General features: G+C 43.9%; 1 protein-coding gene across 1 annotated transcript in view; it reads right to left on the minus strand.

Annotated features, from left to right (window-relative positions):
• The window catches only part of PKHD1 (PKHD1 ciliary IPT domain containing fibrocystin/polyductin), a 918,515-nt gene that overhangs the window by 380,524 nt on the left and 520,484 nt on the right, over nt 1–17,507 (minus strand). The window contains exons 45-47 of the mRNA XM_069726855.1: nt 6,572–6,707; nt 6,228–6,480; nt 4,718–4,895 (exon numbers count right to left, since the gene is read on the minus strand). Of these exons, the coding sequence (XP_069582956.1) occupies nt 4,718–4,895; nt 6,228–6,480; nt 6,572–6,707 (567 nt within the window). The remainder of the gene's footprint in view (nt 1–4,717; nt 4,896–6,227; nt 6,481–6,571; nt 6,708–17,507) is intronic.

Here is a 17,507-nt window from a genome sequence, read left to right on the forward strand (position 1 = left end):
GCTATAAACTACTATGTGGGCTGTGCTGTATACTACTATGTGGGCTGTGTTATATACTACTGTGTGGGCTGTGCTGTATACTACTGTGTGGGCTGTGCTGTATACTACTACGTGGGCTGTGTTATCTGCTATGCGGGCTTTGCTATATACCATGCGGGTTGTGCTATATACTATGCGGGCTTTGTTATATACTATGCGGGTTGTGCTATATAATATGCGGGCTTTGGGGGGTATATTATACTCTATGGTGGAGGCCGTGTTATATACTATGTGGCTGTGTTATATACTATTGTGGGAGTATATTATATTCTATAGGGGAGGCTGTGTTATATACTATGGGGGGCTGCATTATATTCTATGGGGGCTACATTATATATTATAGGGAGGTGGGCTGTATTATATTGTATGGGGGCTGTATTACATTTTATGAGGGATGATTGCATCATACTCTTTGATCGGGCTGCATTATATTCTGTGGGGAGGTGGTCTGTATTATATTCTATTTGGGGCTACATTATATTCTATGGGGGGCTGTATTATATTTATATTCTTTGAGGGGTGATTGCATCAAACTCTATGAGGGGGCTGCATTAAACTATGAGGGGGGCTGCATTATATTCTATTGGATGGCTGCATTATACTCTGGGTTGGCTGCATTATATTCTGTAGGGTGGTGGTGGCTGCATTATACTATATGTGGGCTGCATTATACTGTATTGAGGACTATGGGGAATACGTTATACTATATGAAGAACTATGGGGTGCAATATACTATGGGAAGTGAATTGTACTACATGGATGACTATGGCGGTGCATTATACTATATGGAGCACTATGAGGAGTGTATTATGCTATATAGAGGACTGAGCAGTGTATTTTAATATATGGAGGACTATAGGGAGTGTATTATAGTATATGGAGGACTGTGGTGCACATTATAATATATGGAGGACTATGGGGTGTATTTTACTAAACAAGTAAAATGCTGCATATTGAGATTGTTTTTGCTGGAACAAAAATCATTGTTCTCAGCAGCACATCGCCAGCGTAAACTGTAGATGTGCTGCTGATAACATGATACTGTATGGTGATCTGTTAGTGATCTATTAGTGATCGTTCTGTCCCATCATTATTCCTCAGCTGGTGGAAAGAGGCCGGGAAACAAGCGTTGAACAACTTCAGTATTGTCGATCAAACTCATTTAGCGGCCTGAACTCAGCGCTTGTAAATACAACCGAAATGCTTCTGTGTGATGTACAATATGTTAGCATTTGGGGCCCCATTTTAAACTTTGCCTAGGGCCCCACTTTGCCTAAAACCGGCCCTGCCTACAAGTTTACAAAGATATTACACAGCCACCATGTGACAAGTGGGCCTGTGTAACTTCAAATGCCAGGGCTGAATTTTAGTCCCAGCCCAGCCCTGACCAGCAGAATAGTGAGTGCAACTCTGGAGTATAACACAGGATGTAACTCAGGATCAGTAATGTAATGTATGTACACAGTGACTGCACCAGCAGAATAGTGAGCGCAGCTCTGGAGAATAATACAGGATGTAACTCAGGATCAGTAATGTATGTACACAGTGACTGCACCTGCAGAATAGTGAGCGCAGCTCTGGAGTATAATACAGGATGTAACTCAGGATCAGTAATGTAATGTATATACACAGTGACTGCACCAGCAGAATAGTGAGTGCAGCTCTGGAGTATAATACAGGATGTAACTCAAGATCAGTAATGTAATGTATGTACACACTGACTGTACCAGCAGAATAGTGAGTGCAGCTCTGGAGTATAATACAGGATGTAACTCAAGATCAGTAATGTAATGTATGTGCACAGTGACTGCACCAGCAGAATAGTGAGTGCAGCTCTGGGGTATAATATGGCATGTGACTCAGGATCAGTAATGTAATGTATGTACACAGTGACTGCACCAGCAGAATAGTGAGTGCAGCTCTGGGGTATAATACAGGATGTAACTCAGGATCAGTACAGGATCAGTAATGTAATGTTTGTATACAGTGACTGTACCAGCAGAATAGTGAGTGCAGCTCTGGGGTATAATACAGGATGTAACTCAGGATCAGTAATGTAATGTATGTACACAGTGACTGCACCAGCAGAATAGTGAGTGCAGCTCTGGAGTATAATACAGGATGTAACTCAGGATCAGTAATGTAATGTATGTACACAGTGACTGCACCAGCAGAATAGTGAGTGCAGCTCTGGAGTATAATACAGGATGTAACTCAGGATCAGTAATGTAATGTATGTACACAGTGACTGCACCAGCAGAATAGTGAGTGCAGCTCTGGAGTATAATACAGGATGTAACTCAGGATCAGTAATGTAATGTATGTACACAGTGACTGCACCAGCAGAATAGTGAGTGCAGCTCTGGAGTATAATACAGGATGTAACTCAGGATCAGTAATGTAATGTATGTACACAGTGACTGCACCAGCAGAATAGCGAGTGCAGCTCTGGGGTATAATACAGGATGTAACTCAGGATCAGTAATGTAATGTATGTACACAGTGACTGCACCAGCAGAATAGTGAGTGCAGCTCTGGGGTATAATAAAGGATGTAACTCAGGATCAGTAATGTAATGTATGTACACAGTGACTACTCCAGCAGAATAGTGAGTGCAGCTCGGGAGTATAATGCAGGATGTAACTCAGGATCAGTAATGTAATGAATGTACACAGTGACTGCTGTTGTGAATTCTGTGGCCAAGCTCCCTCCTGTGGTCGTGAGTGGTACTTCGGCTGGTTCTGTCTATGAGCTTCCTTTGGTGGATGAGAGTGGTACTGCGGCTTCTGAGTTTCCTTCCTCAGGTGATGAGGTTAAGTCGTTAGGTGCTGCTCTATTTAACTCCACCTAGTGCTTTGATCCTGGCCTCCAGTCAATGTTCTAGTATTGGTCTTGCTTTCTCCTGGATCGTTCCTGTGGCCTGTCTATCCTGCATAAGCTAAGTTTTGCTTGTGTTATTTTTTGTTTGCTATTTTTTCTGTCCAGCTTGCTATATTGGTTTTTCTTGCTTGCTGGAAGCTCTGGGACGCAGAGGGAGCGCCTCCGCACCGTGAGTCGTTGCGGAGGGTCTTTTTGCACCCTCTGCGTGGTCTTTTTGTAGTTTTTGTGCTGACCGCAAAGTTACCTTTCCTATCCTCTGTCTGTTCAGTAAGTCGGGCCTCACTTTGCTAAATCTATTTCATCTCCGTGTTTGTATTTTCATCTCAACTCACAGTCATTATATGTGGGGGGCTGCCTTTTCCTTTGGGGTATTTCTCTGAGGCAAGCTAGGCTTATTTTTCTTTCTTAGGGCTAGCTAGTTTCTCAGGCTGTGCTCGAGGCGCATAGGTCTGGTCAGGAGCGCTCCACGGCTACCTCTAGTGTGGCTGGATAGGATTAGGGATTGCGGTCAGCAGAGTTCCCACGTCTCAGAGCTTGTCCTATGTTTTTGGGTCATTGTCAGGTCACTTTGTGTGCTCTGAACTTCAAGGTCCATTGTGGTTCTGAATTACCTGTTTATAACAGACTGCACCAGCAGAATAGTGAGTGCAACTCTGGAGTATAATACAGGATGTAACTCAGGATCAGTACAGGATCAGTAATGTAATGTATGTACACAGTGACTGCACCAGCAGAATAGTGAGTGCAGCTCTGGGGTATAATACAGGATGTAACTCAGGATCAGTAATGTAATGTATGTACATAGTGACTGCACCAGCAGAATAGTGAGTGCAACTCTGGAGTATAATACAGGATGTAACTCAGGATCAGTACAGGATCAGTAATGTAATGTATGTACACAGTGACTGCACCAGCAAAATAGTGAGTGCAGCTCTGGGGTATAATACAGGATGTAACTCAGGATCAGTAATGTAATGTATGTACATAGTGATTGAACCAGCAGAATAGTGAGTGCAGCTCTGGAGTATAATACAGGATGTAACTCAGGATCAGTAATGTAATGTATGTACACAGTGACTGCACCAGCAGAATAGTGAGTGCAGCCCAGGAGTATAATGCAGGATGTAACTCAGGATCAGTAATGTAATGTATGTACACAGTGACTGCACCAGCAGAATAGTGAGTGCAGCTCTGGGGTATAATACAGGATGTAACTCAGGATCAGTACAGGATCAGTAATGTAATGTATGTACACAGTGACTGCACCAGCAGAATAGTGAGTGCAGCTCTGGGGTATAATACAGGATGTAGCTCAGGATCAGTAATGTAATCTATGTACAGTGACTGAACCAGCAGAATAGTAAGTGCAGCTCTGGAGAATAATACAGGATGTAACTCAGGATCAGTAATGTAATGTATGTACATAGTGACTACACCAGCAGAATAGTGAGTGCAGCTCTGGAGTATAATGCAGGATGTAACTCAGGATCAGTAATGTAATGTATGTACACAGTGACTGCACCAGCAGAATAGTGAGTGCAGCTCTGGAGTATAATACAGTATGTAATTCAGGATCAGTAATGTAATGTATGTACACAGTGACTGCACCAGCAAAATAGTGAGTGCAGCTCTGGAGTATAATACAGGATGTAACTCAGGATCAGTAATGTAATGTATGTACACAGTGACTGCACCAGCAGAATACAATACACATAATGAAATATATATGTGAAGTCATTGAGTAGGTCATAAAGCTACCGTAGGTAGCATGTATAACTATGATCTCTCATCTACTTACTTGTAATCCGGCTTTCCTATGCGGTACATGAAAGATAACGGTGTAGGTTTCTTTGTCCAGCAGCACAGCCTGCCATCCGTACAGGTTAGATAAGGTGTCGGGCACATAGTTCACACTGCTCGTCTGATTACAGCTGTTCTGGAGAGTGATGTTGTAGCCGACACTGGGGGCTCGTTCCCTGAAAAACGATCAACAGAAAGAGACATTAAGATATTGGCCGAGGTGCTTTAGGGGTTAAATGGATAAGATTGGAGTATAAGGGGTAGGCTGCCAATCACAGCTTCCTCCTCCTGGTTTCTGAATGCCACTTATGCTGGATGAGTATAGACATTGATCTCCCTTTTTTCCCTGGTGATGCATTCTCGGTAAAAGACATAGTACAAAATGCCTCCACAGGAAAAATCGACACAGGCACAGCCATGCTGGACCCCGTCTACACCTATTCTCGACTGACTGGATAAGCGAGTCTGGTATACCCCCTATGTTCCCCAGATAGGCACCTGTCTTATATTTTCTTCATATAATCTGTCCCTTGTCCGGCGAGATAATGCATTTTTCTTATCTTTTTCATATATTTGCTTATATTGTTCAAGCACAAGGGCTTTAAGAAGTAGGAAAGTTCATGGTTAACCTCATGACAATGGAGTGGTGTCGGTATCATGGGTCTTTGTCCTATAAAGTAAACCCTAGAGGCTCCTATCGTCCAGTAAAAGGGCTTTAAGAGATATCTCGGGTTCCTCATGGGCGGAGTCAACTTGTTTCTAATCCCATTCTGGTAATGGTAATAAAAAGGATCCAACATGGGATTGAAAAAAAAATCGTGATGCCTCCAGTCCCAAAGGTGTTGGGTCCAAAGACCATCATAAGACTATTCCATTCTTTTTTGCATTAGGGCCCCTTCTTTTGGGGCCCCTTTCTTTTCTATTGATATCTTTGGCTGTGTTTGTGTTTCACCCCTGTAACTTTTACTGTATTTCACAAGTGGCGTTTCATGAGTTTTCTATTAATTGAGGCTGCCACCATTGTGATTCTGGGAAGCACACACATTTCTACCTGTCTTTGAAGTGTAGGATTAATGGGGTTTTGTCTGGGGATTTAGCATTTACGCAGCAATTTGTAGCGCAGGAACGGATTTCATGCTATTTGCTTTAATTGCTTTTCTGTTTCTTGTTTATTTGCGCAATTTTCAGCCGCCCGTTCCCGGGTTATATGTTTATTTTACGCGTGTAGACTCGAACTCACGGGTTATATAAGGCCTGATGTTTCGTTTTATTACACAGCAGTGGTGGAAATAAGCGGTATGGAATAATACCGCTCTCCCCTTTACTGGGAGGTAAGGTGACTTTTACGAGTTCCCTTTTGCGAGGTGACACCGAGAAGTTAGTCTGGAAGTTTTGACCTCCTGTCGCACCGCTGGTCTTGTTTCATTGGACTTTTTTTTTTTTTAATACAGGAACTTAGCAGGGTCATAAACATCAGCCTCCATGTTCCTGTGAGGCCGGGGACTTACAGGGCGATGGACATGCGGTGGAATGTGATGTTTGATGCACACACGCGGCCGGACACGCCACCGCCATCAATACAATCCACCGCCCAGCAGGAGGAGTCTGGGAGTATACCGGTGTCGGCCAGCAGGTGGCTCCCTTCCAATCCCGAGACCGAGCCATCGATGTCTTTGTTGAGGGCGCAGTGAGGATATGGAAAAAAGACCTTCCGGGGCGATTTTACAAACTTCAGCTTTTGTGTCTTTACTGTGAAGCCACCTAAGAACAAAAAAGAAAAAAGAAATGAGATCTAAGAAGAAAAAAAAATGAGTAAACAAATTAAGTAAGTGAACCCCTCCTTCTTAGTTACCTTGACCCATAATGCAGCCTGAGCAGGTTTTGATGGCAGTGCATTCTTCACGGTCAAAGTTTCTAAATGTTGTGTGAGTGATCACCGCCTGGAATCTTTTAGGGGTAATTATACCGGATGTCATACATTTGCCCTCCTTTAAATGAAAAAGATGCCAAAAATTATATCACATAGACTTCCAAGTGAGAGAAGCTATCAAAAGTCGCCACAAGGGGGAGCTCACAGCCTCAGCTGAGTGTTATACTATTTGTATAAATTCATATGCATTTAGCTCCCCCTAGTGGTGGCTCCAGGTACCCAAAATTACATCATCTATATATCTGCCGTAGTAACATGTAGCCGTAGTAGAACTGAATTAGTCATTGAACTGTTTCTTATGTGACGAATGATGACTCAGTAGTTATATGTTTAATGTGGGAATAACAGGCACATGTTTAGGAAATTAATCTTCATATTCATATATGGATTATTTAATCTGCATTAATGCCCTGTCCTTGAATGAAGGTATTTGGAGCACAAATTTTCCAATTCCTGTGAGTACATCACATATACCCCACCTGTGCCAAAAGTCTACAGATTTATAGGGCAGGTAAGATCCAGCACTAATCAAAAACAACCTTTGACTGAAGGGAGAAGGCATGCTCAGTCCGGGCCTGTATAAAAGCAGAGGCAGGGAATGCAGCAGCCATTATGTGGTGAATGTGAATAGTGAGAGGACGTCACAGTTCACAGCTTAGCCATAGAGATAGGCAAAAATGGACTGAATAAACTGTACAGACAGTGTGTGTGACAGAACAGTCAAGAAGATTAATGTGTAAGGTAAAGAGAACAGTGTATCACAACATAGAAAAAGAGAGACAGCAAAACAACAATAAAGAAACTTTACAGACAGTGTGTGTGACAGAGCAGAAAAGATTAGTGTGTAAGGTAAAGAGAATAGTGTCTCACAGATTAGCCATAGATAGGCAAAATCACTGACTATACTGTGCAGACAGTGTGTGCGACAGAACAGGGAAGATTAGTGTGTAAGGTAAAGAGTATAGTGTCTCACAGCTGAGCCATAGAGATAGACAAAAACATCAAATATACTGTGCAGACAGTGTGCGCGACAGAACAGGGAAGATTAGTGTGCGAGGTGACAAGAGAATAGGGTCACACAACATATCCAAAAAGATAGGGAAAAACACTGAAGCAGAAGAAGATTAGTGTGGAAGGTAAAGAGTATGGTGTCTCACAGCTTAGGCAAAAACACTGACAAAACTACAGACAGTGTGTGTGACAGCGCATGGAAGATTAGTTTGTAAGGTAAAGAGTATGGTGTCTCACAGCTTAGCCATAAAGATGGGTAAAATCACTAAATATACCGTGCAGACAGTATGTGCGACAGAATAGGGAAGATAACTGTGTAAGGTGACAAGAGAATAAGGTCACACAGCTTATCCATAAAGATAAGCACAAAACACTGAATATACTGTGCAGACAGTGTGCGGAAGGAGATTAGTGTGTAAGGTAAAGACGAGTATAGTGTCCCATAGTTTAGGGAAAAACACTGACAAAACTAGACAGTGTGCGACAGCGCAGGGAAGATTAGTGTGTAAGGTATAGAGTATAGGGCCCCACAGCTTAGCCATGAAGATAGGCACAATCACTGAATATACCGTACAGACAGTGTGCGCGACATCGCAGGGAAGATTAGTGTGTAAGGTATAGAGTATAGGGCCTCACAGCTTAGCCATGAAGATAGGCACAATCACTGAATATACCGTACAGACAGTGTGTGGGACAGCGCAGGGAAGATTATTGTGTTAGGTATAGCGTATAGGGCCTCACAGCTTAGCCATGAAGATAGGCACAAACACTGAATATACCGTACAGACAGTGTGTGCAACAGCGCAGGGAAGATTATTGTGTTAGGTATAGCGTATAGGGCCTCACAGCTTAGCCATGAAGATAGGCACAAACACTGAATATACCGTGCAGACAGTGTGCGCGACATCGCAGGTAAGATTAGTGTGTAAGGTATAGAGTATAGGGCCTCACAGCTTAGCCATGAAGATAGGCACAATCACTGAATATACCATACAGACAGTGTGTGCGACAGCGCAGGGAAGATTATTGTGTTAGGTATAGCGTATAGGACCTCACAGCTTAGCCATGAAGATAGGCACAAACACTGAATATACCGTACAGACAGTGTGCGCGACAGCGCAGGGAAGATTAGTGTGTAAGGTTTAGAATATAGGGCCTCACAGCTTAGCCATGAAGATAGGCACAAACACTGAATATACCGTACAGACAGTGTGCGCGACAGCGCAGGGAAGATTAGTGTGTAAGGTTTAGAATATAGGGCCTCACAGCTTAGCCATGAAGATAGGCACAATCACTGAATATACCATACAGACAGTGTGTGCGACAGCGCAGGGAAGATTAGTGTGTAAGGTATAGAGTATAGGGCCTCACAGCTTAGCCATGAAGATAGGCACAAACACTGAATATACCGTACAGACAGTGTGTGTGACAGCGCAGAGATCAGGGTGTACACAGGAGAGTGTTTGTCATTCACCCTTTTCAGGGCGATTGGAGGATTGATGGTAATTGTAGTTCGGCTGCATCACGCGTATTCCCCACAAATCGACTCAGAATTTAGAGAATCTGAAATGAGAAAATCTTCGCTCCTCTCTTTCGTCTCTGCTTCCTGCAACCGTCTGATAATCCAGAGCCTCTGATAATCCAGCTCCGATCAGATCCTATGCAATCTTACCGTATAAAGTAACTGGTGCAATGAACATAGCATTTTGCCTGTGTTGTTTCAGGCGTACTTCGGCTAATCGGCTAATTTAATTTCCAGCAATTATTGGTAGGGGACGCACGTGTGTATATATATATGTATTTGTTATAATTCCAGATATTTATCTTAAAATAAGTCATGTTACCTCAGCGGAAGAAATCAGGAACGTGAATGTCACTGCTACCTAATTGATGCAAAGTAGACATCCTTATTAATGGGCGCATTACATAAATTAAGATGCAAATTATGTCACGGGGGATGTTATTATGAGATAACAAAGATAATAACAATTATAATTGAACCCCTGGCAAAACTCGCAGCAAAATGTCTCATTTCCCCAAGGTCTGGGACGTGCTCCGAGAGCGAGCTGCTAAATTCGAGAGGAATATTAACCGCTAGATCCGCAGCGACGGTCTATTCTGGGTTTTCCTCTTGCAAGATACGACCATTCGCACGAACAATGGCAAAACCAGCCCTGGGCCTCTTCCTGCAAAATTCATGAGTACGGAACCTCGCTGGAGTGAAGTGAGTGACCTAGAAAAGGTAACGAGCGGCAGGAAAACTAAAAATACACCTGGGGAATGGCGGCACAGCACTAGAAGCGCAGTACATGTATAAATCATGAGTGCACACAACAGTGGTCAACCGAAGGTCAGGAATAGAAGAGGGGCTAATGCCCCAATGGGCCCCCATGAGCCCGATCATGCATGCACACGTGGCTTAAGACCTATGCGGACCACCTAGAACTACACAGTTTCCAACAGGTTGTATGAGTGTATGATGATGTCCTCAAACCCAGACCCACCACTGACCACCAGGGAAATTGAAAGGTTTGATGTTAATAAAGATTGACTGCAATATAGTGAAAAGACATAAAAGTTTCTAAACATTCCAACATAGCACGGGGCATCATGGGTGTAAACTGCCAGGAACAAAGCAAATCACAGGACACCAGGGAAAAAGTAATCAATCGAAGCAACCGGGTAAAAAGATAAAAAAGTAGTGAAAAGACATAAAAGTTTCTAAACATTCCAACATAGCACGGAGCATTATGGGTGTAAACTGCCAGGAAAAAAACCCCAGACATTTGGAGAAGCAAATCATAGGATACCAGGAAAAAAGAAATCAACCGGAGCAACCAGGTAAAAAGATATAAAAGTAGTGAAAAGATATAAAAGTTTCTAAACATTACAACATAACACGAGCATCATGGGTGTACCAAACTGCCAGGGAAAAAAGCCCAGACATTTGGAGAAGCAAATCATAGGATACCAGGAAAAAAGAAATCAACCGGAGCAACCAGGTAAAAAGATATAAAAGTAGTGAAAAGATATAAAAGTTTCTAAACATTACAACATAACACGAGCATCATGGGTGTACCAAACTGCCAGGGAAAAAAGCCCAGACATTTGGAGAAGCAAATCATAGGATACCAGGAAAAAAGAAATCAACCGGAGAAACCAGGTAAAAAGATATAAAAGTAGTGAAAAGATATAAAAGTTTCTAAACATTACAACATAACACGAGCATCATGGGTTTAAACTGCCAGGAAAAAAAACCCAGACATTTGGAGAAGCAAATCATAGGATACCAGGAAAAAAGAAATCAACCGGAGCAACCAGGTAAAAAGATATAAAAGTAGTGAAAAGACATAAAAGATTCTAAACATTACAACATAACATGGGGCATCATGAGAATACCAAACTGCCAGGGGAAAAAAGCCCAGATATTTGGAGAAGCAAATCACAGGATACCAGGAAAAAAGAAATCAACCGGAGCAACCAGGTAAACGAACATTGACATGACAGAGACAGTGGCCATCAAATCTGTATTCCTGAGACAACAGCCCACAAACTGCTGAAAACCAGACATTGGGGAAGGAATCAAACCAGGGCAAGAAACACAAGACTACCTTTTTATACGCCAAGTATTCGGATGTCAACCCACTCATTATCAGAGACAGAAGCAGCAAACTTCCGGGAACCAGAGATTGGAGAACCAAACCACAGGACACCAGGGCAAGAGACACAAAACTACCATATTTTACACCGAGTATTTGGATGTATAATGAGTGTATAATCACTAGACAAGGACATAGTGGTCGGAAGAAAAGAAGGACCAAGGCGAAGAGGAAGACCAGCAACCCAGTGGCTTGATACTATCAAGATAACGGTGTAGAAGATCCTGGTGGACCTGTCTAGGTGTGCTCAAGATCGATCTTCCTACAGAGCGTTCATCCATCAAATCGCCATAGCTCAATATCGAGTCGAAGGCCATAAAAAAACAAATACATTTGGTTGCCAACTCACTCATGACCAGGGACAGAGACAGCAAACTGCTGGAAACCAGAGATTTGGGAAACAAACCACAGAGCACCAGGGCAAGAGACACAAAACTACCGTATTGTGCACAGAGCATTTGGATGTCAGCCCACTAATCACCAGGGACAGAGGCAGCAAACAGCAGCAACTAGGAGAAACAAACAAGAAAAGCTGGAGCCAATAAATCTGTATTTCAGTGACCGAAGCACCAAACTACCAGAAATAAGAGATTGGGAAACTATATAGGACACCAGGACAAGGGACACAAAAGTACAGAAATGTACTGTACTGGATGTCAAACCACCTAACTCTAGGGACAGGGGCAGCAAAGTGCAGAAAACCATAGACTGAAGAAGTATACCATAGGGTAAGAGGCACAAAACTATAGTACTCTAAGTATTTGGCTGTCAAACCACTTAACACCAGTAACAGTGGCAGCACACTGCTGGAAACCAGAGATTGGGGAAGCCAAACCACAGAACACCAGGAACATGGGCAGCAAATGGTTGGACCCAGAGATTGGGGAAACCAAACCACAGAACACCAGGAACATGGGCAGGAAATGGCTGAAAACCAGAGATTGGGGAAACCAAACCACAGAATACCAGGAACATGGGCAGCAAATGGCTGAAAACCAAAGATTGGGGAAACCAAACCACAGAACACCGGGGACATGGGCAGGAAATGGCTAGAAACCAGAGATTGGGGAAACCAAACCACAGGACACCAGGAACATGGGCAGGAAATGGCTGAAAACCAGAGATTGGGGAAACCAAACCACAGAACACCGGGAACATGGGCAGGAAATGGCTGAAAACCAGAGATTGGGGAAACCAAACCACAGAACACTGGGAACATGGGCAGCAAATGGCTGGAAACCAAAGATTGGGGAAACCAAACCACAGAACACTGGGAACATGGGCAGCAAATGGCTGGAAACCAGAGATTGGGGAAACCAAACCACAGAACACCGGGAACATGGGCAGCAAATAGCTGGAAACCAGAGATTGGGGAAACCAAACCACAGAACACCAGGAACATGGGCAGCAAATGGCTGGAAACCAGAGATTGGTAAAACCAATCCACAAGACTCCAGGGCAAAAGGCACACAATTATTGTACACTAAATAGTCTGACAAAAAAGAGTCTGGACACCAAGTACACTGAGCACCAGGAGTATGAGCACTAAACACTAGACAGATATGGAAACAAACCACAAAACACAAGCAAAATATTCACACACAAACAGTCAAATTTTAAGTTTAGGGGTACTATACATTAGTCTTTTGTAAGATTGCTCTTACTGAGTGTATTGGGGGACACTCGCTTGGCACGAGATTAACGTAGTCAGGCACGATTTTTCGCTTAAACACAGTCCATGCTGTTTATTAAAGTGTCATAAACCGGGTTGTGCACAGTTCACATTTACATTTCATAACACAACAAGCACCAACCAGTGATATTAACTTGCAGCTTTATCTTAAACACTTCATTTATGGCTTTGTCTCACTGACACTAAACATGCTGGACCTCTCACTTCGCCCAGTTACCATGGGTGTCTGTACGCCGTACACTTCACCAATGTCCCAAGTCACATACAGCGCATATGACACTGGGTCGCGGTCTCTAAACACGCCGAACCTCACTCCGTTCAGTCACCGTGGGAGACCACACAGTTCATGGAACATCACAAGCACCAACAGTCTGTATAGGTACCTGATGGGAGCTCCTGCTCCACCTGCTGACTCCTTGTCAGTCCACTCCTCTGGGAAAGCTGCCTCACAGGGATCAATAACTTGCCTGGGCGGCATATCTTAGTCAGACCAGACTGTTGTGAATTCTGTTGTCAAGCTCCCTCCTGTGGTCATGAATGGTACTTCGGCTGGTTCTGTCCATGGGCTTCCTCTGGTGGTTGTGAGTGGGGCTGCGGCTTCTGAGGTTCCTTCCACAGGTGACGAGGTTAATTCGTTAGCTGGCTGCTCTATTTAACTCCACTTAGATCTTTGTTCCATGCCACCTGTCAATGTTCCAGTATTGGTCTAGTTCGCTCCTGGATCGTTCTTGTGACCTGTCTTCCCAGCAGAAGCTAAGTTCCTGCTTGTTTTTCTCTAATTTGCTATTTTTCTGTCCAGCTTGCTATTTTGATTTTTTTTTCTTGCTTGCTGGAAGCTCTGGGACGCAGAGGGAGCGCCTCCGCACCGTGAGTCGGTGTGGAGGGTCTTTTTGCGCCCTCTGCGTGGTCTTTTTGTAGTTTTTGTGCTGACCGCAAAGTTACCTTTCCTATCCTCTGTCTGTTCAGTAAGTCGGGCCTCACTTTGCTAAATCTATTTCATCTCTGTGTTTGTAATTTCCATCTTTACTCACAGTCATTATATGTGGGGGGCTGCCTTTTCCTTTGGGGAATTTCTCTGAGGCAAGGTAGGCTTTATTTTTCTATCTCTAGGGCTAGCTAGTTCCTTAGGCTGTGACGAGTTGCATAGGGAGCGTTAGGAGCAATCCACGGCTATTTCTAGTGTGTGTGATAGGATTAGGGATTGCGGTCAGCAGAGTTTCCACGTCTCAGAGCTTGTCCTGTATTATTAGTAACTATCAGGTCATTCCGAGTGCTCTTAACCACCAGGTCCATTATTGTCCTAACCACCAGGTCATAACAGTACAGGTGGTCCAAAGTACTAATGCATCTCAATAGAGGGATAAGAGAAGTTCTGAGACCATTTTTTTTTCTTTGCAGTGTGTTTTGTCTCTCTTTTCCCCTTTACCTCTGGGTGGTTCAGAACACAGGTGTAGACATGGACATTCAAGGTCTGTCCTCTTTGATGGATAATCTCACTATAAGTGTACAAAACATTCAAGATTTTGTGGTTCAGAATCCGATGTTAGAGCCTAGGATTCCAATTCCTGATTTTTTTTTGGGGGATAGATCTAAGTTTCTGAATTTCAAAAATAATTGTAAATTATTTCTTGCTTTGAAACCTCGCTCCTCAGGTGACCCTGTTCAACAAGTGAAAATCATTGTTTCTTTGTTACGTGGCGACCCTCAAGACTGGGCATTTTCCCTTGCGCCAGGAGATCTGGCATTGCGTGATGTTGATGCGTTTTTCCTGGCGCTTGGATTGCTTTATGATGAACCAAATTCAGTGGATCAGGCAGAGAAAATCTTGCTGGCTCTGTGTCAGGGTCAGGATGAGGTAGAGATATATTGTCAGAAGTTTAGGAAGTGGTCTGTACTCACTCAGTGGAATGAATGTGCCCTGGCAGCAATTTTCAGAAAGGGTCTCTCTGAAGCCCTTAAGGATGTCATGGTGGGATTTCCCATGCCTGCTGGTCTGAATGAGTCTATGTCTTTGGCCATTCAGATCGATCGACGCTTGCGTGAGCGTAAAGCTGTGCACCATTTGGCGGCATTATCTGAGCATAGACCTGAGCCTATGCAATGTGATAGGACTTTGACTAGAGCTGAACGGCAAGAACATAGACGTCGGAATGGGCTGTGTTTTTACTGTGGTGATTCCACTCATGCTATCTCCGATTGTCCTAAGCGCACTAAGCGTTTCGCTAGGTCTGCCACCATTGGTACGGTACAGTCGAAATTTCTTTTGTCCGTTACTCTGATTTGCTCTTTGTCATCCTATTCTGTTATGGCATTTGTGGATTCAGGTGCTGCACTGAATTTGATGGACTTGGAGTTTGCTAGGCGCTGTGGTTTTTTCTTGGAGCCCTTGCAGTATCCTATTCCATTGAGAGGAATTGATGCTACGCCTTTGGCCAAGAATAAGCCTCAGTACTGGACCCAATTGACCATGTGCATGGCTCCTGCACATCAGGAGGATATTCGCTTTTTGGTGTTGCATAATCTGCATGATGTGGTCGTTTTGGGGTTGCCATGGCTACAGGTCCATAATCCAGTATTGGATTGGAAATCTATGTCTGTGTCCAGCTGGGGTTGTCAGGGGGTACATGGTGATGTTCCATTTTTGTCTATTTCGTCATCCACCCCTTCTGAATTCCCAGAGTTTTTGTCGGATTACCGGGATGTATTTGATGAGCCCAAATCCAGCGCCCTACCTCCTCATAGGGATTGCGATTGTGCTATCAATTTGATTCCTGGTAGTGAGTTTCCTAAGGGTCGACTGTTCAATTTATCTGTGCCAGAACACGCCGCTATGCGGAGTTATATTAAGGAATCCTTGGAGAAGGGTCATATTCGCCCGTCGTCGTCACCATTGGGAGCAGGGTTCTTTTTTGTGGCCAAGAAGAATGGTTCTTTGAGACCTTGTATTGATTACCGCCTTCTTAATAAGATCACAGTCAAATTTCAGTACTCTTTGCCGCTGCTGTCTGATTTTTTTGCTCGGATTAAGGGGGCTAGTTGGTTCACCAAGATAGATCTTCGTGGTGCGTATAAGCTTGTGCGTATTAAACAGGGTGATGAATAGAAAACAGCATTTAATACGCCCGAGGGCCATTTTGAGCACCTGGTTATGCCATTCGGGCTTTCCAATGCTCCATCAGTATTTCAGTCTTTTATGCATGACATCTTCCGAGAGTACCTGGATAAATTCCTGATTGTATAGTTGGATGATATTTTGGTCTTCTCGGATGATTGGGAGTCTCACGTGAAGCAGGTCAGAATGGTGTTCCAGGTCCTTCGTGCGAATTCTTTGTTTGTGAAGGGGTCAAAGTGTCTCTTTGGAGTTCAGAAGGTTTCATTTTTGGGTTTCATTTTTTCCCCTTCTACTATCGAGATGGACCCTGTTAAAGTACAGGCCATTTATGATTGGACTCAGCCGACATCTGTGAAGAGTCTGCAAAAGTTCCTGGGCTTTGCTAATTTTTATCGTCGCTTCATCAGTAATTTTTCTAGTGTTGCTAAACCGTTGACTGATTTGACCAAGAAGGGTGCTGATGTGGTCAATTGGCCTTCTGCGGCTGTGGAAGCTTTTCAGGAGTTGAAGCGTCGTTTTTCTTCTGCCCCTGTGTTGTGCCAGCCAGATGTTTCGCTCCCGTTTCAGGTCGAGGTTGATGCTTCTGAGATTGGAGCAGGGGCTGTTTTGTCGCAAAGAAGCTCTGATGGCTCGGTGATGAAACCATGTGCCTTCTTTTCTAGAAAGTTTTCGCCTGCAGAGCGCAATTATGATGTTAGCAATCGAGAGTTGTTGGCCATGAAGTGGGCGTTCGAGGAGTGGCGTCATTGGCTTGAAGGAGCCAAGCATCGCATGGTGGTCTTGACGGATCACAAGAATTTGACTTATCTCGAGTCTGCCAAACGGTTGAATCCTAGACAGGCTCGTTGGTCGCTATTTTTCTCCCATTTTGATTTTGTGGTTTCGTACCTTCCGGGCTCTAAGAATGTGAAGGCTGATGCCCTGTCAAGGAGTTTTGTGCCCGACTCTCCGGGTGTTCCTGAGCCGGCGGGTATTCTCAAGGAGGGGGTAATTTTGTCTGCCATCTCCCCTGATTTGCGGCGGGTGCTGCAAAAATTTCAGGCTGATAGACCTGACCGTTGCCCAGCGGAGAAACTGTTTGTCCCTGATAAATGGACTAGTAGAGTTATCTCTGAGGTTCATTGTTCGGTGTTGGCTGGTCATCCTGGAATCTTTGGTACCAGAGATTTGGTGGCTAGATCCTTTTGGTGGCCGTCTTTGTCGCGGGATGTGCGTTCTTTTGTGCAGTCCTGTGGGACTTGTGCTCGGGCTAAGCCCTGCTGTTCTCATGCCAGTGGGCTGCTTTTGCCCTTGCCGGTCCCGAAGAGGCCCTGGACGCATATTTCTATGGATTTTATTTCAGATCTCCCTGTCTCTCAAAAGATGTCGGTCATTTGGGTGGTT

Source organism: Ranitomeya imitator, chromosome 5 (genome assembly GCF_032444005.1).
Source record: "Ranitomeya imitator isolate aRanImi1 chromosome 5, aRanImi1.pri, whole genome shotgun sequence".
Lineage (NCBI taxonomy): Eukaryota > Metazoa > Chordata > Amphibia > Anura > Dendrobatidae > Ranitomeya > Ranitomeya imitator.